Genomic DNA, 23516 nt, shown 5'->3' on the forward strand with positions numbered 1-23516 from the left:
AGTCCTTGGAGAGGGACATCATGCTTGGGAGGGTGGAGGGACAGCGCAAGAGGGGAAGGCCCTCTATGAGGTGGATTGATTCAGTGACTGGGGTAATCGGTATGGGTGTGTCAGAGATAGCGCGATTGACACAGGATAGAACAGGGTTTAGGGCTGTTGTACATGTAGGGTCACTGAGTCGCAAGTCACTCAATGGCACATAACAACAACAACAATTTTGCTCACCATAAAATTGGGAAGTTTTAAGTAGTTTTCTTTTTCAGTATTTTATATTTTAGGTTGGGTGGGGGGTTTTTTTAAGTATTTTGATGTGGTTTAAATCTTAAACAGACTGATGTAATAGGTATTTTTTGCGTTCTTACAAACCTTGAAGAATTCCCAGCTGGAAGTAATTATGTGTATGTTTTGAAGTGAGAATTGTGAACTTTTCTGGCAGATTTTCCTTCATCGGGAAGCAAAACTCTATCTTCATTGTCTGCTTCACCATCTTTTGTGAGAAGTTGGTGCGTTTTTTTCAGTAGTCGGTAGAGAGGAAATAGCAAGAAGGAAACGGAGCTTCTGGAGCGAGAGAAGGAATGAGAAGAGCCTACAGCAGGAAGGACCACAGACCGTGCTTGCAGCATTGGTATTTGTCTTTGACCGTGATTTCGAACGGTCATCTTTTTTTTTTTATTGTGGAAATAGAAACAGCCAAACATTTGCAAATGTAACAGTTTTCTGCATGTAAAATTCAGTGATGTTGATTGCATTCTTATAATGTGCCACCATTCTCACTGTCGCTGTGTAAGTTACTCTACCATCATTTTAAATAAAGCTCATCTTCTTAGGTTTTGAATTGTCTTCCCTCACCTTTTTTTTTGGTTCTCTTTACCAAACAGAAATTTATTTTCTTTCTGTTGTGGTGGTGTTAGGTGCGGTCGGATTGAGTACAATTCATAGTGACCCTATGAATGGCAGATAGACAAACAGCCTGCCTGCCTTGGAAACTCGCTAAAAGGTCTCTGGAGTCAGCTGTGATTTGTATCAATTCTGTGAGTGGCAGGTGAGACTCTTGTCCTATCCTGCACCATCCTCATTATCTCTGTCATGCTTAATCCCATTGTGGTTGACTGCATCAGTCCATCTTCTTGAGGATTTTTCTCTCTTTCACTGGTTCACTGCCTTTCCCAGCTTGATGTCTCTCTCCAAGGTTCTTCCTGAAAATAAAGTGTGTTAGGCAGTTCTTATGTGCTGTCGAGTCACTTAGAACTCACGGCAACCCTATGTACAACAGCTCTGAAACGTGCCCTACCCTGAGCGAGTCTCACTGACTCGGACACATCCAATCCCATTGCTCCTCTTCATTTCTTCTGGGTTCTTCCTCTTCTGCACTGTCCCTCCACCCTTCCAAACATGATACTCTTCTCCAAGGATCGTCCCTCTTGGCCACATGCCCAAAGTATGCAAGACAAGCTTCAAATTACTAGTCAACAAGAATATTTCACTCTCTACAGACAGACCTGTTTGTTTTCTTGACAGTCCATGGTATTTTCAAGACTTGTCCAGCACTACAACTCAAAGACATCGATTCTTCTTCTGTCATCCTTAGTCATTGGCTCTCTGATGCATAGCAGGTCATTGCGAAGACCATAGCCTGGATCAGGTGCACCTTCGTCTCTAAATTGATATCGTTGCTTCTCAGTACTCTGGAAAGGTCGCCGACAGCATATTTACCTAATGCAATCCGTCTTTTGATTTTCTGTCTGACTGCTGGTGCCAAGAGTGTTGATTGTGGAGCCGAGCAAGCTGTAACGGTTAAGAACCTCAGTCTCTTCTCCATCCATCATGGTACTGCCAGTTGGCTCAGTGGTGAGAATCTTTGTCTTTTTTTTTTTTTAATTTTTTATTGTGATTTTAACAAAAGTTTGCTCAGCGCTAGGCTTTCCATTTATTGATTTTTGCACATTTTCCTCTCTACACCCCCCCCAGTTCACTTTTCTCTTAAAAAAAAAGTCACTTCATTTTTCCAAGAGAATCTTTGTCTTGATATTGAGCTTCAATCCATATTGAAGACTACAGTCCTTGACCTTTTAGCAGGCACTTGAATGTTTTCCTTCTTGATCTCTTTAATATTTTTCAGAAGGGATGATTTTTCGTGCCATTTTTATGTTTTAAAAGAAAATGTTTTGATGAGTGATAATGGGAACTGATTTGTGAGGTCACAAACCCGACTTTCAGGGACTATATTTTCTTTTTAAAAACCACTGAAAATGGCCAGTTAGAACTGTGAAACTCAACTTGGAAACTAAGATTTACAACACTTAATCTTTTACACATGCAGATTTAATTTCTGTTGAGTAAAAACTGACAGTATTTAAATTACAAACAATGTTTTCTACATATCTAGTATTTACAAATAGAAACTTGTGAATTTGCCTTCATGGAGTATCAGCTAGGAGCTTTGGTGACACAGAATTTGAGCACTTGGCTGCTGGAAAGGTTGTGTCTTTGAATCCACCCAGCATCTTCAAGGGAGGAAAAACTTGATGTTCTGCTTCTGTCAAGATGACGACATGGAAACATTCTAGGGCCTTTCTCCTCTCTTATAACTTGGGGTTACTATGAGTTGAAATGGAGTTGAGGGCTCTCAACAACAATAAAGCATCAGATTTTAATAAAAGGTTCATTAGAGAAAACTGACTTTGCTAAAAGTTTATTTTCATCATCATTTAATGTTCACATTATATTAAAACCCTTTCATGTGTGTCTTGATGGCCTGTGTGTGATACAGAGCTAAATGAAAACTGATTGCAGGCCAGATTTATGTTCCCATGAGTTAATTACTTACTGTATTAAAATAATAATTGAACTTGTCCACATGGTATCTGTAAAAAAATTCCTGCAAGTCCCCACTGGCTTAGTGTGCCTGGTTCCTTAATTTATAATTCTTACCAGATGCACTGCCCATTCCCTATAGCCCTTTTGGTCTTAGAGGGTCATCTGTCATGGTGTTGGGTTCTTAGAGGTAGGCAGAGATTTCACAAACAAGGTGGGATTGTCTTGAGTATGTGATCTGATTGAAGCCAGTGCTGCTTTACACAATTTGTACATCTAATTAGTAAATAGTTTCCTAGGGTTTTCTTCCCTAGAACATTCTAGCCATTTAATACTCAGAAGTTAAATTGTTAAGTACTGTGAGTTAGAGGAACACTTGGGGAGCTTCAGTGACCCTAGTGGAAGAGGAGTTACCCTTCCAGCCTTAATTCAAGTGGTTCAAGTCTGCCAGCCCTGCAAGGAAAAGATGGGCATTCTCCTCCCATGTTATTAGCAGCCTTTGAAAATTCACTGAAGGGTCAGTTACGAGTTACCTGGTTCCAACAGGACAGCAGTGTACACCAGTGTTTATGTGTATGTCTGGAGTCATGGTGGCGTCGCACCTTAACATGAACAAAGGTTAGCAACTTGAATCTTCCAGTTGCTCCCTGGAGGAATGGGCACCTAGAAAGATTTTATAGCCTCAAAAACATAACGGAGAGTCACTGTAGTGGTAATTGGCTAAGCAGTGGGGGAGTTTTTGTGTGCTTACATGCCCACCCACGCAAGCATACACAGAAGGAACCTGGGTGACACAGTGGTTAAAACACTCTGGATGGGAGCTAAAAAGGTCTGAGGCTTGGACCCTCTCCACAGAGGAAAGAAAGGGTAGTTGTCTTCCATAGGGATTACAGCTTTCACGCACTAACTCCCTGCTGTCAAGCCAGAACTGACACTGGGTTTCTGGGCTATAAATCACATGGGAAGTGATTACTTGGCTTTTTATTAGGGAGAGAGAGGTGGGGTGTGTGTGTGTGTGCGTGTGTGTGTGTAGAAGCCTAGTGAGTGGGTGGGTGTGGGTGTGTTATGGGCAGGAGAGAGGGTTTTATTTTTTTTTTCTATAATTATATTTTATTAATTTTCATAAACATTTACAGAGATTTTGGGCTTCCACTCATTCATTGTTGCACTATTCTCTCTACCCTCCTCCCAGTTTGTTCTTGTCCAAATGCCACAGTGCTTGTCAAAGCCAGTTCTGATTAATCTTCTTTGTCAGTGTGTCCTTTGCCATTCCCTATCACTCCTCCCTGAGAGAGACTTCACCCTGAGTCATAAGGAAAAGGGGACGGCGTATTCTCTTAGCTACTTCCTGCTGAAAAGGGACGCTGTGGGTTTCAGGGTGAAGATCTTCTCTCACTACTCTAAAGGGCCCCTTTGGCAGTAGGAAACACATAGACTATTATGGAGATTGATTTTGGAATTCAGATGCACTCTTATTGATTGTGCTTGGCTGTACATGTACATATCCTTCAAGATGTATCATGGGGGTTTTGCAACCTAGAAGACACAAATTTGACTAACAAGTTATAAGTACATGAGTCCAAAAATTATGGAAAAGTAAAAGAAAAGATTCTTTCATTGTTTTACAAACCCTCCCCCAGGTCCCCTCCACCATGCAGCCCTCGCTCTAGTCTCCTGTGATGACAGAAATACCCAGTTACATCTCTCTTTTAGACGGTTCTCTCCCTCCTCTGTTTCAGTGCAGTATACATTATTGAACCCATCTTACTCAGTCTCTCCCCAACCCCAAGGACAGTCCCATTCTACAACAGTGGCATCATGTAATATTTGTCCTTTTGTGACTGGGATATTTCACTCAGCATAATGTTCTCCAGAGTCAACCATTTTGAATAATATTGCATGAGTTCCTTGTTTTTTAATGCAGCATAGTATTCCATTGTGCGAATATACCACAGCTTCTCTAGCCATTCGTTTGTTGATGGGCACTTAGGTTGTTTCCAACTCCTTGCTATTGAGGAGAGAGGGTTTTAGAGAAGCCCTAGTAGTGTAGTGGTTAAAGCACTTCACTGCTAACCAAAAAGTCGAGATCTGAACCTAGCAGCAGTTCCACCTAAAAAAGATAGGGCAGTCCCCTTCCCTAGAGCATTCAGCCTTGGACCTTTGTTCTGCTATGCCCATTGAGGTCAGTCTAAGTTGATGTCAGCTCAGTTGTAGCAGGTTTTGTTTGGGTTTTATTTGCACTGGGAAAAGTTTGAAGGAAAATGCAAAATAATGATGGCAATTGCCTTAAACAAAGGTTTTTTAATTTTCTTAAGTCCTGGTTGTGCTGTGTCAGAAACAGATGAAAATTTCCAGAATCTTCACCCAGATTTTCACACAGTTTTTTCACACTCCATTTTTGGGTGGTTTTTTTAAATGTGTTTATGTGAGAGAGAGAGAGAGAGAAACTCAATTAAAAATAAATTTCATTCTTAATTAAGAGGCTTAGTGAACTGTCTACAGATTTGTTTTCTGACAATTCCAATATAAATTTCAAATTGTGCTTTCTCTTTACATAGGTACTTTTTATCTGTCTTGAGTGGTCTAAGACATTAAAGCATTCCTAGTAATCCTGTTCAGTTTGGTCCCTGAGTTTCGATCCTAGCAGATTATAGAATTTACTGTGTTGTTATGTGCCATCAAGTTGCCTGTGACTCATAACGACCATGTGTATAATAGCCCTGAATCCTGCTCTATCCTGAGTCAATCTCATTGTCTCTGACACCTACCCCCATGACCCCCAGTCACCGAGTCAATCCATTTCATTAAAGGTCTTCCTCCTCTCTTATGTTGTCCCTTCACTCTCCCAAGCATGACATCCTTTTCCAAGAACTGGTCCCTCCTTGCAGCATGTCCAGAATATGTCAGACAATGCTTCAGAATCCTTGTCTCCAAGGAACAGCCTGGTTTCATCCTCTTCAGGACAAACCTGTCTGTTCTCCTAATAGTCCATGGTATATTCAATACTCTTCTCCACCACCACATCTCAAAGGCATCAGTTCTCCTTCTGTCATCCCTAGTCATTGTCCAGCTCTCTGATGCATAACAAGTGATTGCAAAGACTGTGTCCTGGCTCAGGCACACTTTAGTCTCTAGACTGACATTGTTGCTCTTCAATACTTTGGAGAGGTCTGATTGCAGACTTTCCCAATGCAATTTGTCTTTTAATTTCCTGTCTGCTGGTACCAAGAGTATTGATTGTACTGTCCATCCATGTTAAGTCATACTGTCCATCCATGTTAAGTCATATTATCAGGTAATAGAAGTATTTTTATTTCAGAGCTTTACAGAAGAATAGAAAATAAATTGTGTATATTTATAGTAATATCTGAGAATTATTATGGGACAAATAGCCTATAAATTCTTAATTATATAGCATTCTTTCCTCCTCTTTGCATAAAATGTCCAGTTAAACAGATTAAAATATTATTATGAGGAGCCGTTGAGTTGGCTCTGATTCACAGTGACCCTGGACAGCAGAACGAAACTCTGCCCTATCCTCTGCTGTCCTTGTAACTTTGCTGTCTTTAAATTCATTTTTCAGTCACTGTGTTAACTTGAGCAAGTATAACTAGGGCAGAAAAACAGCAGTCACTTTATGTTATTGATAATATGGTTTAAATGTTTGCATAGGTGGTGATATTATATGCGTTGAGTTGAAAACTCCTCATAGCTGACCCTATAACCCGGTAACTGAAAACTCCAAAAAAGTTTTCAGAGGCTGTAAATTGCAAGGGAGGAAGTTGCCTACCTTTCTTCCAAAGAACAGCTAATGGATTCGAACCAAATTCCTTTGGTGTTTAACAACGCAACTCCTTAGCACTAGGCCACCAGAACTTCCTGTTTGTGTGAATTTGTATTTTTAAAGAAGAAATTACAACCTTTTCTTTTCAACCTAAATATTTTCCATATAACTTGAAATACCCTTTCCATGTTTATATTAAGCATTATATTTAAAATAAGTGTTTAGGGTTGCAATTAATAGATTCTTAAATCAAGTTTAATGTTTGTTTGTACTTCCTGAAGATTTTACATGTGAATTTGACAACAAGTCAGTTTGCAAATAAAAACCATTTTCAGTAGCTTGTTTCTTTCCTTTTTATTATGTGATATTGAGATGCCATCTGTAAAAATCAAATAAAATTATTTTTGTTTTATATCAAGAAATGGACGAAAAGAGGCTGCTGGATCCAGGGTTGAAGGTTCGTAAAGGCCTCTGGGATTATACTCTGAAAAACCAGCAGATGGAATGCCTGAGTGACTGAAGAAAATGGGTGTTAATGCATCTAACTATCCTCATTCATGTTCCCCGAGGGTAGGGGCCAGTTCACAAGCCCAACAGACCTTTATAGGTAACTCTTCTGTTCTCCAAATTCCATTTTCTTTTGTGAATAGATATAGAATCGTGGTCTTTCTGTGGTCTTTATTAGTGAAAAGATAATCTATGGGAAAATTATTACATATAATAATTTCTGCAGCCTTTACATTTTCCTCCCAACAAATGATGTTGTTATTGTTGTTGGGTGCTGCAGCGTCAGAACGAACTCATAGCTGACCTTCCAGTGGGTTTTTCAGAGGTTGTAACTCATGGGAAGAGACTGCCCATCTTTCTCCACCAGAGTGGCTGGTGGATTTGAACCACCTGTCTTTGGGTTTACAGTGCAGTTCTTTCCCACCGGACCGTAGATGGCTTGTATAATATTTTTCCTAACGAAACTACCACTGCACCGCTCCTAGCTTTGTTCATTATCTTAACCACCAGTTACACTAGCCAGAGTGGCAGTCTTCACTGGCCTAGAAACAGTGACATTCTTATTTCTTGTGTCCTGGTTTATTTGTTATGCCCGTGCAGGCACATCAATGTTACAGTTAAGAAGAAGAAACCTCTCCCAATTATGGACAAGTAATCTAGAAAAATCTCTGCTGAGTTCTCATTTTCTTAACATCTATAATTAAGATCTAGGAAGTCTGGCCCTTGATAGCCATAAAACCAAAATAATTTCTTTTTCAATTCAGAATAACATACTCTGTCCCTACTTCTTATTTAATGTAAAATTAAGATAGAACAATTTCTTTTCCTTTATAAAACAAATCAGTTTTATTTCAATGGTACAACAATGTCTGCACATTTTTGTAGCATGAAAATACTTAAAATTACTGTGCAAAATAAAAGTTAAAGAAAAACTAATATTATTTTGTTTCATTTTCTTCTTAGGAACATCATCCTATTCTCAGCAAGGCTATGGTTGTGAATCAAAATTGTATAGCCTTGACCATGGCCATGAGAAACCACAAGACAAAAAAAAGAGAACCTCTGGCCTTGCCACTCTCAAGAAGAAGTTTATTAAGCGTCGAAAATCCAACAGGTCTGCCGATCACTCCAAGCAGATGCGGGAGCTCCTCTCTGGGTGGGATGTTAGAGATGTCAATGCACTAGTGGAGGAATATGAGGGAACTTCAGCCTTAAAGGAGCTTTCTCTGCAAGCCAGTTTGGCGAGGCTGGAAGCCCGGACACTGCAGAAAGATATGGCCGATCTTTACGAGTACAAGTATTGTACTGATGTAGACTTAATATTTCAAGAAACTTGTTTTCCTGTTCATCGTGCCATTTTGGCGGCAAGGTGTCCATTTTTTAAAACACTGCTTTCTTCCTCTCCTGAGTATGGAGCAGAGATAATAATGGACATCAATACAGCTGGTATAGATATGCCCATGTTTTCTGCTTTGTTACACTACCTTTATACAGGGGAGTTTGGAATGGAGGATTCAAGGTTCCAGAATGTCGACATCCTCGTCCAGCTTAGTGAAGAATTTGGAACGCCAAATTCCCTTGATGTAGATATGCGTGGACTCTTTGATTACATGTGTTACTATGATGTTGTCCTTAGTTTTTCTTCAGACTCTGAACTGGTCGAAGCTTTTGGTGGCAATCAGAACTGCTTAGATGAGGAGCTCAAAGCTCACAAGGCTATCATTTCAGCACGGTCTCCATTCTTTCGAAATTTACTACAGAGGAGGATCCGGACTGGTGAAGAAATCACAGACCGAACTTTGAGGACTCCCACAAGAATTATATTAGATGAGTCCATTATACCAAAAAAATATGCGAAAGTAATATTACACTGTATGTACACCGACGTGGTGGACCTCTCCGTCCTGCACTGCAGCCCCTCTGTAGGGAGCCTCAGTGAAGTCCAGGCTCTCGTCGCAGGAAAGCCAAACATGACTAGGGCAGAAGAAGCCATGGAGCTTTACCACATAGCACTGTTCCTGGAATTTAACATGCTTGCACAAGGTACGGCTTACTGATGTTTCATTCTTTTTTTCCTGGGATTAGGTGCCTCTTCCAAATTGAAAGCACAGCCAGTACCTTCTGTGATTTTAGTGTTGGGATATGTGCTTAGGTCAGGGGAGGTTTTTCACATGACTTCTGAGATAGAATAATGTGGCTCTTCATTTGCTCTTAAAAACAGCTGCAAAACTAGGACCAAGCACATTAAATGAGAATTTTGAGGCTCTCTCTTTCCTAATGTAAGGTGATTGGTGTGAGAATTCATAACTGCCCACCAACATGCTGTTTCCAGCCAGCCTTTGAATCAGCCCAGTTTCCCAGATTTCAAGGATTTCCCTGATTGAGGACTCCTTGAATAACTTGAGAAGTTAGATGCTCACACACAGTGCTTGTTGATACTCAAATGTCAAAAATTTCCTAAATTCTCAACAAAATCATTGCAGAAATGATGACGGACGATAATGACATTTGAACACAAACTTACTTGACTTGAATTGGGTAGGAATTCGGATTGACTTTTTAAAATATCTTGTATCTTATGTGTAGGGTCACCCTGTGCATCAGATCTGTCGCTGGTAAGGCACAGTGAGTGCTAGACTCAAGTGCCTTCTTCATCTAATTTAAAATAAAATTCTTAATTTAGGACAGGATTTTTTTTTGTTATAGGCAAATGAATGCAGGAGAGTCTTATTATAGCAGTTCATGTATATAGATATATAATTTTAAAAAGGATCATTGTGTGTCAAAATTAGCATTTCAGAACTGAAAAGTCACCTTCTGGGGCAGCAAACTCAAAGAGGGAGTTTTCTGTTTTGACAGAAGACATGCTTCTTTTCCAGTGACCATAAAAGAAAACCAGCTTTTGACATGAGATTATTTGAGAAATTGATGTTTACTAAAAGAATTGTAGAAATTACTAGTTGGATGAAAATATTAATGGTTTGGGTAGAAAGACTTGTACTTCAGTACAGATAGTTTTCCTTTCAATTTCTTTCTCAGCGCCTTCGAGTCCATCCCATAGAGATTCCTTCAGGTTCCCAAGCTGTAAATTGCAACTGGAGGAGACTGCCAGTCTCTTACCCTCAGATTCAAACTGCCCAAGTCCTGCAGACTTTGAGTTAGCAGTGTAACGCCATGGACTGCGCCACCAGGGCTCCACAGCACATTAACAGGACCTGCGTGGGGAGGTTGAGGGGAGACAGTGTGTAGAAGCCCCAGTTAAATAACAGTAATAATCAGAAGGGTTACACAGATAAAGGCACTCGTAAACATAGTGACTGCTGTTTATTTACACAGTAAAAGCAAAATTATCAGGAAATGCCTTTTCAGGAAAATATAAAGATTATAACATTATTTAAAAGGGTAAAATACTCTAGGTATAATACTCTATTTTCTTAGATTATTATGTTTTTAATTTAAATAAGAAACCAACATGTATATACATTTCTGATTTTTTAATGAAGAGAGAGAAAAAGAATTCCTTAATATAATTTGGAAAACTTTTAATGAGAAGTAAAATAATAAGCCAGGTTCTTGGGTAATACTGATTACTTGATTTTTCTAATCTAAACTACTTAATTTTTTTTGTCAGTTAGAAAATTTATTTTGTACATGATATTAAATGTATAGCACAATACTTTTTTCTGAAATTCCCTTAAATTCCCTTAAAAGGTACACAAAGTTCTTCTGTTTCCTTCTGTTATTTAAAATAGAAGGTTTGTGTTTTGGGTATTTGTTATGTTCTTCTCCCTTACCCACAGTGATACTCTGTGTTTGGCGTTTATTACAGACTTTGATAGCTTTTTGTCTCATTTTCACAAGAAGGAGGTACCTGGTCGTCTGGGAGTTCAGGTTCTGAAACCAGATAGACTAGATTTGACTCTTCTCTTTCATGCCTTGACTTGTGTGACCTTAACACAAAGTCACTTAACCTCTCTAAGCCACTGCTTTCTCATTTGTGAATTAAGAATAGTAAGCCTGTGAGGTAGGATTATGAAGATTAAAGCAAAGGATACACATTTATACGTTGACTGTTCTGATTGACAAAAGGTCCGTGGTAAGCATTCCATAAATGTTAGCTCCTTATGAAAGTCTTAACACATGTGTCTTTCAGTATCACAAATGTATTTTTCTCTCAAAATCACTGTGTTGTTAAAAATTATTTTATAATTGTATTTCTTAAATCCAGTGCTGAGAACCTTTTGCATATTTTTGCTACATAATTAATTTGGTTTTTTAAGATTTTTTTAAAAGTGTTTGGCTCTCTGCCACTCTGCAGTCAGCTTTTTTGTGTGCTGCACACTAATCTCACTTGTATCCAGTGGTCTTAGTTATGTACCGTTTTAGTAAAAGTTGAAAAAGTAAGTATTGAAATAATATTCTTTGTTAAGTGATTCCATTGGAGATTTCCAGGGAAAAATAACATTAGACTATTGAGCATCCTCTGGAATGCCCATGTAATTTTGTCTTTATGTCCTGAGTGAGCGGAACATGGTAGGACCTTAGCTAACACATTTAAGAAAATTCCTGATAACTTTTACACTAAATTAGATTTCACTTTCACTTTTTAAAGCCCAGATTGGAAAGGAAATATAGTGCCGGGATCTGAGACTGACTAGACATGACCTTCAAGGTGAGAAGGTCATTTAGTCATTTCAAAAGCATCATAAAAAGAATATAAGCATCTAGTTAGAGTAGGTCAGTAAAAGGATAAGAGAGGGTTCCAACCTATAAATAGACACATATTTAGACATGTTGTTGTTGTTGGGTGCTGTCAAGTTGAGTAAACTCATAGCAGCCCTGTGCACAGCAGACCTGAACGCTGTCCTGTCCTGTGCCATCCTCATCACTTCCGACACAAGTCAGCGCATTCCTGCAGTCACTATGTCGATCGTTGTTGGGGCTTCCTCTCTTTTGCTGAGCTTCCATCTTTCCAAGCTTAATATCCATTTTCAAGAAATAGCCTCTCCTAGCAACAAGCCCAAAATAGGAGAGACAGAGCTTCACCATCTTTGCCTCTGTCTGCAATTTATCCAAGACATATCTGTTCTTTTGGCAGTCCGTGGGATACTCAGTGCTTTTCTCCAATAGCGTAAAGTAAAGGCATCAGTTCTTTTGTCTTCCTCGTGCACTGTCCAGCTCTCAGATGTGTAACAGTTGATTGAAAAGTTCATGGCCTAAATCAGGTGCACCTTAGTCTTTAAGCGGACATGATTGCTCTTAAGTATTTTGGAAAGGTCCCTGACAGTGGACTTTCCCAATGTTTGTCTCCTAATAGCTAGTGTCTGGGGTGTTGATTGTTAATCCAGATAAGATTAAATCATTGACGCATCAAACCTTTATCCATCTGTCATGATATTGGTTGTTGGCGCCGTGGTGAAGACCTTTGTTTTCTTGATATTGACATGTAAACATTACTGAAGGTTGTAGTTCTTGATCTTCTCCAGCAAGCATTTCAAGTCCCCACGTTCAAGAGATACATTGACAAAGAATTTCCAGAAGTCAGGCTGGATTTAGAAGAGGCCATGGCACCAGGGATATTGCCAGTGTCAGGTGGATGCTGGCTGGAAGCAAAGAATATCAGAAGGATGTCTGTTTATGTTTTAATGACTATGAAAAGAAATTTGACTATGTGGATCATAACAAATTATGTCTAATATTGAGAAGAATGGGAATCCCAGTACCTAGATCAAGGCGCTGTTGTCCATACAGCAAGGGAACTACATGGTTTTAAATCGGCAAAGGTGTGGGTCTAGGAGGTGTCCTTTCTCCTTACTTGTTCATTCTGTACACTGAGCAAGTCTTGAAGCTGGATTCTGTGAAGAGGAATTTGGCATCAGGATTGAAGAAGACTCATTACTAACCTGTCTTGAGCAGATGACATAACACACGTTGTTAGGTGCCATTGAGTCATGCATGACTCATGGTGACCATATGAACAACAGACCTGCACTCTGCCCTGTGTTGTGCCGTCCTCATCTCTGACACATTTCAGCCCATTGCTGCAGTCAGTGTGTCTTTCCATCTCACTGACAGTGTCCCTCTCTTTTGCTGACCCTCCACCTTTCCAAGCATGATGTCCTTTTCCAAGGGTGCCCTTCTAGCTACATGCCCCAAGTATGAGAGACATGGGTTCGCCATCTTTACCTCCAAGGAGCTTTAGGGCTACACATTTCCCAAGACATATCTGTTCTTTGGCAGTCCATGGGATATTAGACAAGTAGATAGTCATTATTAAACCGATTGCTTTGAGGTCAATTCTGACTCATGGCTACCTTGTGTATGTTAGAGTAGAATGCAGAGTATGCATTGGCTTGGTTTTCAGAACTAGCTCACTGGGCCATTCTGAGTGGACTCTAACTTGCAGCTTTTCACTTAGCAGTTGAACACGTTAATTGTTAGCACCACCAAAGGATTTTACTTTTGGGAAAGTGAATTAACAGGTAATACAGTAAGGAAACTGTGATTACATTGTAGATTTTGTTATATAAAACAAAGTGTTTATGAATGGTAAGCTAAAAATTAATTTGTCTTTCACTCAAATCACAATTTTAAAATAACCAAGACCAGTAGTAGATGCTCAGTTTATTTCAGTGGTCCATTTGCCTAGCACAGATTTAACTTGCAGTCAGTTGGCCAATCTTGGTCCACTCACTCCTTTTCCTTTCCACACCTGTTTTGACCAAATACAAGGAGCTGAGATTTCTTTTCTACAGATTGTGAATTGGATAGACTCTAAATCGGGAAGGAGTTCTAGAGGAAGGTGAAATTATGTGCAAGCTTGCAGATTTGAAGTGACATCTTGCCTTCCCCTACTCTAACCCCAAGCAGTCATGCACAGGACATGTTGGAGCTCAGGTGAACTTTGTAACCCATGAATATGTCTTAGCCCATGAATATGTAAACCGGGCTGTAGACAGTAATGTTTTGGCTTTCACAATAAAATTATAGTCAGGAATTTTACACAGGAAAAGCCAGTTCTGTAAAGAAGATGACTCTCAATAAGCTTGTACAATAAAGCTTCCAAGTAGCTATTAACTGTCTCTCTTAGGCTGGGTTCTCTAGAAAAAACAAAACCAGTGACACATATATAGAGGTTCATTTCAAGGGAATGTCTCACAAGTCTTGGTCATTTAAGTTAGACCCCAAGAAAGAGTGAAGTCTGAGAAGGCAGGATCTCTCTGGCTTCTAGCTATGAAGGCCCCCAGCTTCAGAGGCCAACATATCCAGGCTCATTCTTGGGAAGCATAGTCACAGTTGACTAGTTTTGGAGACTTCCAGCTGTTGATTTCAAAGGCTGGCACATCCAAAGGTCATTGTTGGGAAGCAGGACCTCAGTGGCTAACTCTGGCTATTGACTAGTCCAAAATTGACCAGTGCCACAGGTTCAGATCTAGAACTTGTGAGCCAGTTAGTCAGATGGAGATCTGACAAATTGCTCTTAGTTTTTTGCCATAATGTCTGAATATGAATACTCTGTAGATTGTACTCTTAGAAGACCAGACTTTATAAGGCTAATCAGACGTTTCCAATTTGCCTGTACTTTATACCAAGGATCATGACCATATTTGACACGAAATATTAATGGTTCTCCTGCCTCATTACCATATAGCTAAAGATCACTGGACATTTGAGAAAGGCTTCCACATTGAGACAGAGAAGAGCAGAGTACTGGACAAAACGGAGCGTGGAATGAGTAAAGCTGTCCTCCTCTAATGACATCACATCAGTGAGGCACAAGCTGCATGTGGTAAAATGGAAAAATGGAACAGAAAGAAATCTAGCAAGTAAAACAAGTAACAAAGAGATGGTAATATTAATGACAATTATAATAATGAAGAATTCATGTAGACTATCAAACATATGAACAGATTTTAGGGATGGGTGCCAGAGATAAGTAAAGAGAATATATTATGGAGAAGAATAAAAAATAAACTCAAACCCTCTGCCATGGGGTGGATTCCAACTCATAACATCCCTATGGGACAGAATCTTTCTGCTTTCTAGAATTTTCAAGGTTGTCTATTTTTTAACAAAAGAGACTAGTTCCTTTTTCTCCTGGAGAATAACTAGTAGATTTGAACCACTGACCTTTGGTTAGCAGATCTACACTCAGTCCACTGTACCAACAGGCGTCCTAGCTAAAACTAAAGAGCTTTCTATTATTTAAAAGGCTCTCACAACACTAGGGGATAAGAGAAGATACTAAATGTTGCAGATAGGAAAAAATTAGTTTGTCTAAAGTAAAAACTCAATCATGTTTAACTCTTTGTTAGCAAAACCTGAATACTATAATACAGTGCCTTCAAAAAACTAATAGGAAATTATTTTAAAGACAGAATTCTATACTTAGTCAAGCTGTCAAACAAGAGTAAGGTTAATTAAAAGAATGGCATGTTGCAGTCATGCCTCGAAAGTTTAACATCCCTGTGTATCTACTACACTCAAGCATCTACCGTTCTTTGTGGACCTGTGGTGTAAACTGATGGCCTAGTGACAAGAAGCTGCACTGCAGTCCTGATGACATGCAGTTTGAATCTACCAGCTGCTCCATGGGAGAAGGATGGACAGTCTCCACCATGCAATTAACTGCTTCTGAAAACCCACCAGAGGGTCAACTATGGGTTGTTCCAACTTCACATTGTACAAGAACAATGTAGCATGTGATCCAGAAAAGGAAATATAACATGGGAAAACAAAAGGAAGTCCTTGTTAATGGCCACAGTAAGATTAGTGGACACCAGTCCTAATGACTCCAGAGAACTCCACAGGACCAGCCCAGGTAAGTCCAGACAACAGAAGGCCCCAGGAAAAATGTGTTTAAAAAGTCAGTTACCTTAATGTTTTAACAAATGACAATATGACACTGAAAAAATGTTAGGAATCTTTGGACACATTTGTGAAGAATTAAGAATAGTTTCATAGATTGGGAAAAGACAACATGATCTCCAGGGCTCTAGATCTTAATTAAGGAGGAGATTGCTCGGCTTTCTCCTTTAGAGTGGTGGTTGGCTTCACACCACCAGAGAGACACAGCCTCTTGGCTAGCAGCACAAGACCCTATGGACTAGCCCACTAGAGCTCCTAAATAGCTTCTTCAAAATATTGAAAATGACATCTGAAAGAAAACACTCTTTCATTTTACTTGGATCTGCAAGCAGCACCCGTGATTAGCAGTGAAGGGATCAAAAGCATGTTGCATTGGCCAGATCGCCTGTCCGGAACCTCTTTAAAATACTAAAGATCAAGGATGTCAGTTTCAAGACATGTGAAAGGTGTACCGTGATGACTATCCAGAGACAGTCCAGGAAGACCAAAGAAAAATCAGTGAATTGTGTTGACAAAGAGTATTGAATGCCTCACGGATCGCCACAAGATCAAATAGGTCTGTCATGGAGGACATGCAGCCAGGGTGTTCCTGAAAACAAGGATGCTGGGGTTCTGTCTGATACCTTTTGGGCATGTTGTCATCCGAGGCCAGTCCTTGGAAAAAGACACTACGTCTTGAAAAGTCAGCGAAAAAGACCCTTGTTAATGGGATGAATTGACACAGTGGCTTTAACAGTGGGCTAGAGCACAGTGGAGATCATGTGAGGATGAGGCAGGATTGGGCAGGGTTTTGATCTGTTGCTCATGGAGTTGATAGAAGGCATAGTCTCCTCATTAACAAGTACATACCTTAGATCACTATTAAAAAGTTTAATAAACCTCATTATATGGATGCTGGACCGCGATAATTAACTAATCACGAATATAGTTAATTATTAACTGATTTATTAATACCAGAAAATTAAGATGCTAAAGAACTACAAATGATTGCTGGGCACACAGAGAAACAGGACAAGAGAGTTCTGGGGTTGTTGTGGTTTTTTTTCTTAGGGTAAGTTTTTATTTCTAGGCTTTTAAAGTTAGAACACCCAAATGAACCAGAGACCTACATAAGGCGGTGTTACTGAAGAATTGTCAAATTTATCAGGAATCTTAGAAAATGACATAGTACTTGGAATTTTAGTTTACAGGATCTTTATCTTCAGCATGTTTCCAGCCTATGAGAATGATGAGGTTTAGGGATTAATAACTAGCCTTTTCACAAGCAGTATTGAGAACCAATTACTGGAAATTTGGAGGAAGATTGTGGCCACATCTTGGGAACAAAACAGAATAGTTCTTGAAACATCAGTGTGGAGGATGCTCAGGCATAAGCCTGATTTGTTACTAAACCACGTGGGGTGAGGCTAAGAACAGAAACAGGTAATTGTGGACCCAGCTAGGAGACACTGAGGGAGGTGGGGGAGCAGGAACCTCGAGAGATCACCACTCATACCCGATTCCGAAGCACTTCATCAGAGAGCAGAGTATACTGTATTGTGTCAGTCATGATTTCCTAAATCTAAGGACCTCTAGTGGCTTCTTGTTGGGAACTCTGTGGCCTAGTGGTAAGAATATGTACTGCAATCCCAAAGGCACATAGTTCAAATCCACTAACTGCTCACAAGGAGAAGGATGGACAGTCTCTTCCCAGGAGATTTACTGCCTCGGAAAACCCACTGGAGGGTCTGCTGGGAGTTGATTCCTACTCGGTGACATACAGCAACAGCAAGTGGGTTCTTCTTCTTGTTAGTTATTAGGCACTGTCAAGTCACGTATGACTCATAGCGACCCTGTGAGCAAAAGCTCTGAATCCTGTCCTATCTTGTGCCGTCATCACACTTCTGACACACAGTAGTTCACTGTGGCAGTCCACCTGGTTGACAGTCCTCCTCTCCTTCGCTGACCCTCCACCCTTCTAGCATCATGTCCCTCTCCAAGGAATAGCCCCACTAGGAATATGCCCAAGTATGTGAGGCAAAACCTCATCATTCCTGCGTCCGAAGAGCACTCCGGCTGCACCTCTCCAAGACATCTCTGTTCTTTTGTCCATCTATGCTCGTTGGTTCGGCCCTAAAATTGGAATGATACAGAGATTAGCATGGGCCCTGTGCAAGGATGACACACAAATTCGTGAAGCGTTCCATATTTTATATTAGTGAGACTTGGCTCAGCACAGGACAGGGTTCGGAGCTGCTGTAAATAGGGCTGTTAAGGGTTGCAGGCAACTCAGGAGCACATAACAACAACATGGGATGCTTGGTGCTCTTCTCCAGTACTACAACTCAGAGGAATCTGTTATTCTTCTTTCATCCTTATTCACTGTCTGCTTCTCAGATGGCCTGAATCAGATGCACCTTAGTCCTCAGACTGCTATCATTACCCGCAAAAATTTGGAGAGGTCCCAAACTGCAGATTTTTTCATTGCAGTGCATCTCCTTAATTTTCTAACTGCTAGTATTAAGGATGTTAATTGTGGTTCTAAGCAAGATGAAGTTGTTGACAGTTTCAGTCTCTTCTCCATCCATCATGATGTTGCCTATCAGTCTGTTGGTAAGAATCTCTGTCTTCTTGATACTGTGATGCAATCCATACAGAAGGCTCCATTCCTTGATCTGCAACAAGTTCTTGAAGTCCTCACACTCAGCAAGCAAGGTTGTTAAGTGCCATCAAGTTGATTTTGACTTAGCAACCCTGTGAACAGCAGGTCAGAACTTTACCCCACCTGTACCAGCCTCATGATTTCTGTCTTGTTCAAGCCTGTTGGAGTAGTCCATGTATCAGTCCATCTTTTTGAGGGTCTTCCTCTCTTCCACGGACCTTTTCCCACATGATCTCTCTCCAAGCACTGATTCTGAAAATAAGCCCAAAGGAAGTGAGACAAGGTTTCCGCATCCCTGCCTTTAAAGGAGCACACTTGCTGCACCTTCCTTCAGGATGAATTTGTTTGTTCTTTGGCAGTCCGTGCAACTTCAGTACTCTTCGCCATCACCACATTCAAAAGGCATCTGTCATCCTTATTCATTGTCTAACTTTGAGATGCATAGGAAGCAATTGGAAATGCCATGGCTTGTATCAGACTCACCTTAGTCTTTTAACTGGCATCTTTGATCTTCAGACTTTGGAGAGATCCTGGAGAGCAGATTTTTATTAGTTCAACAAATCTTTGGATTTCTTGTCTACCGATACCATGGGTGTTGATTGTGGATCCTAGTAAAACAGAATCATTGACAACTTGAGTCTTCATCTATCCTGATGTTACCTGTTTGTCTGTCTAGGGTGAGGCTTTGGGGAGTGTTTGTTTTTATGTTGAGTTGTAAAGTATATTAAAGTTTGTAGTCTTCCATCTTCTGTAATAATTGCTTCAAGTCTTCACTTTCTGCAAGCAAGATTCTGTCATCTACACAAAGCATGTGATTAATGTATATTTCTGATGCCACATTCTTCTTCATGTAGTTTAGCTTCTCAAATGATTTGCTCAGCATACAAGTTGAACAGGTATAGAGAAAGGATACCTACCCTGATGCATACCTTTCCTGATTTTAAACCATGCTTTGAAAAAAAAAAAATAAATAAACCATGCTTTGTTCCCTTGTTTTGTTCAGAGGAAAGCTTCTTGGCTTGTGTATAGGTTTCACAGCACAATTAAATATTCTGGGATTCACATTCTTCTCAGTGTTAGCCCTAATTTGTTATGATTCACAGTAAAATGCCTTTATGTAATCAATAAAATGAAAGTAATTTTTTACTTAAAATTTTTTTATCTGCTTTCCACCAAGACCCTTTGTGCCACAGCCTCTTCTAAGTTCCGTTTTCGGCAGACCCCTGTCAGTGTCCTGTTCTTGCCATTTTGAATCATCTCCAGCAAGATTTTACTTGCATGGGATAGTAATGGGACTGCTCGACAGTCTCCACATTCTTTGGATATGGATCTCTTCAGTCATTTGGCCGGGTAGTGGTCTTCCCTATGTGCTGGCAGAGTTGTGACCACATGCAGGTTTGCCTTTGTTTCCTGAAACCTTTCTGTTGGAATTCCATTAATTCTTGGGGCCTTATTTTTGCCAATGCCTTCCATGCAGCTTGGGCTTTGTTCTTCAGTGCTGTTTGTTCTTGATCATATGCTGCTTTCTGAAATGGTTTCTTGTCAGTCAGGTTTTTTTGTCAGAATACGGTAACTCTGTCTTCTCTCCATCTTTTTGATGCTGCTTGCATCATTCATGATTTTGCCCTTAGGATCCATTATTTTAACTCAAGGCTTGAATTTGTTCTTCAGTTCTTTCAGCTTAAGAAATAGTGAGCATGTTCCTCCCTTTTGGTTTTTTCACTCCAGCGTATTGCACATTGCATTAGAAGACTTTGCTTTATCTTCTCCAGCTGCCCTTGGAAATCTTCTCTTCAGCTCTCTTACCTTCGCATCCTTTTCCCTCGTTTTGGCTTCTTTTTATTCCATTGCAAGTTTCAGTGTTTCTTCTGACATCTGTTTTGATCTTTTCTTTCTTCCCAGTCTTTGTAATGAACTTTTGCTTTCTTCATGCCAGGTGTCCGTGATACGGTCCCACAGTTTGTCTAGTCTTCTGTTATTAGTGTTCAGTATCTATTCTTAAGATGGATTTAAAATTCAGTCAGAATACACTCAAGGTTGGTTTTTTGTTCTCATGGACTTGTTCATTTTCTTGACAGATTTATTCTTTTGGTAATCCATGGTATTCTTCACCACCATTACAATTCAGAGGCATCAGTTTTTCATCAATCTTATTCATTGTCTAGCTTTCACATGCATATGAAACTATAGTAAGTACTTTCAGTGACTTGTATCAGTGACACCTTAGTCTTCAGAGTGACTTCCTTGCTCTTCACAAAGATTGTGAAAATGACTACCTTGCTTTTCAGAGAGATTTTTTGCACCAGATTTTCCCTAACTATTCCAACCAATGATTTTTTTTTAATTGTAGAAGGGTAACACATTTATTTAGTTTCAAGCTACCTCTCTGTTTATACTTCCTTAACTCTTGATATAAACTGGTGATGTGTACCATATACAGTGATTCTGTTTAATGTATAAAAAGACTCACATATAAAAACTTCAGAATAAAGGACTCTATTGGAAGAGGCTCAAGAGAAGGACCAGGTATTTAAGCACTTTAGATTTTCACCATAACCTTGAGTAAACAGGTATTAAATAATTGAATAAAAACTAAGAAATAACTTTTTATCTTAACAAAATCATCCTTTTACTCAAGAAAACTTGAGTGTTCTTGTACTAGGTAATCTAGTCTCCTAGAGGAACATCATTTACAGAGAATCACCGAAGGCTAATACTGATTAATAGTAGCTATACAGTTTCAGGGAGCTTTCGTCACTGAGGGAGCTCTGGTGACTTAGTGGTAAGAAATTGCATGGTCAATCCTTGGGTACACAGTAAGAATCCACCAGCGGCAGCTCCCTTGTGATTTACGAAAACCTGCGGGAGGGTCAGTTCTGCATCTTTTGCAACTTGATTGGTCCACAACAACAATATTGTAACATAAAGGTAGCACTAAAAACGTGAGGACCGCAGTGGGAAGACATGATAATATTTTGAGGAAAAATTCACGCATTAGAGGAAACCGTTTTTCTTACGAACTTTTAGCAGTTTAGGGATTATTGCAAGAGCTTGTGTTTTACATCATGAGAACTGTTGACCTGAGAATAGAGCACTCCGGGTTGGCATGGCCTGTGTAGGACATTCTGCGACAGACTTCACAAAACTGCAGATTGTGTTTTCATGTCATGTTCAAAAGGTGCCTTTACATTCTGTAGGATAGAAAGTTTGTTTTTCATTTCAGTTTCAGAATAACTTTGCCATTCATTGCCCGTATTTTTAGTCATAATACATGTGATTATACTTAATTAAAAATCTGAGAACCTTAACTGAAAGCAGTGACCTAATTTTTTCCTTAGCAACTTGACCAGGTTCCAGGAGTGTGAGACTTGAAACAAATACAAAACAGCAGCGACTCACTGTCCCACTCACTGATCCATTCCTCCCTCCCCCCGGCCTCTCCATTGTCCCCCGGTGGATTCTCGGCCTTCTGTCTCAGTTCACTTGAGCGGGCAGATCATTTTACTTCTGTCTCTAATTGCTTCCTCTTCAACAAATTAGTCTGAATGTACTTCCAGGAGAATAATGGAGCCAAGCTGAAGACCATGATCAACAGTGAACGCAAATTTCAGTTAAATGTGTAGCATAGAAAAAGAACTTACCTATCTCAATGACGGCTCAAATGGCTCTCAAGTTATCCTCAGTCGTAAATGGACCTTAGCATGCCAGTCACAATTTTTTTTTTACATATTTTAAAAGCGGATCCATTTTCAGGTGGACAGCATACTCTTTTCACTTATCTTCTGCTGACACTGTTTATCTTTGTCTTTAATCATTAAATGTCCAGATTGTTAAAGCCTGAAGTCATATGCTACTTTGCTTGTTCTTTTTAAAAGCGCTCTGAGTTGATCGTATTTTCTACTTCTCTTCCATTTTTTCTAGGTTTTCACACTTTTCCAGCTTTTGTTGGATTTACCTATGAATCTCTCTTGTTTCATTTCCTTTGTCAGTAGTATATCTACCTAAAGGCAGGACCACACTCTTGAACAAATAATGCTTTGCTTCTAGTAGACTCTGGGTTGTGGATTTTTTTTAAATCCTTTTTATAGCTAAATAAATCTTTTTAATAACTAAATATTTCTCTTAAGTGAAGTAATAAATATTTATGCTGAGAAGTTGCATATAAATTTGTAACTACACTACTTTGCATTGGATTGATTCTGAATGATCCCAGTCCATCAAGGCCTTTGTTCCCTCTAATGTGCATGAAAGCAGATCACCAGGCCTTATACACACACACAAACGTTTACGTTATTAGTGAGTGGCACATACTATTTGTGCCATTTAGGGAGCTTCAGGAAATTAGTATTTTTTTTAAGAGTACATTTTGATGGGGATAAATGGTATATAACTTTACCAATGTAACTTGGGCTTTTGGTTAGTATTTTTTAAAATCGTCTTATCACCTCTTCACTTGTTGGTCTTCACTTGTCATTGATAGGACATAGGATTGCAGTAGGTTTTAAAATGTTTGTGAAAGCCAGTTAGGGCTGTGTATCTTTTGAAGCCAACAAACGCCTACTAGCAGGGCATAGGTGATTTTGCACTACTTGATGTGCAATATCATTATTAAAATTTATTTACAATAATGAGAATATGTTCAAGGGAAGTGATGTTGTTGTGAACCATTGCCTTGGCACCTACCCATAGCTGACCCCCCAGCGGACCCATAGCTGACCCCCCGGCGGACCCATAGCTGACCCTCCGGCGGGGAGGCCGTAAATAGCACACGATGAGACTGCCCATCTCTCTCCTGTGGAGCAGCTGGCAGATTTGAACTGCTTGCCTTCGGAATTGCTGCACAGATTTTTACCATGAAGCCACCAACCAGAGCTCCCTGTTTGATTTATTAAGGGAAAATGA

General features: G+C 39.7%; 1 protein-coding gene across 2 annotated transcripts in view; it reads left to right on the forward strand.

Annotated features, from left to right (window-relative positions):
• The first annotated feature begins 7016 nt into the window (after window positions 1-7016).
• The window catches only part of BTBD7 (BTB (POZ) domain containing 7), a 70542-nt gene continuing 54042 nt past the window's right edge, over window positions 7017-23516 (forward strand). For both annotated transcript variants that reach the window (XM_006879102.1, XM_006879103.1), the window contains exons 1-2: window positions 7017-7205; window positions 8069-9148. In XM_006879102.1, coding sequence (XP_006879164.1) covers window positions 7124-7205; window positions 8069-9148 — 1162 coding nt within the window. In that variant the 5' untranslated portion in view covers window positions 7017-7123. The remainder of the gene's footprint in view (window positions 7206-8068; window positions 9149-23516) is intronic.

This window comes from Elephantulus edwardii, unplaced genomic scaffold (assembly GCF_000299155.1).
Source record: "Elephantulus edwardii isolate Elephantulus edwardi_28Jun2011 unplaced genomic scaffold, EleEdw1.0 scaffold00002, whole genome shotgun sequence".
Taxonomy (NCBI): domain Eukaryota; kingdom Metazoa; phylum Chordata; class Mammalia; order Macroscelidea; family Macroscelididae; genus Elephantulus; species Elephantulus edwardii.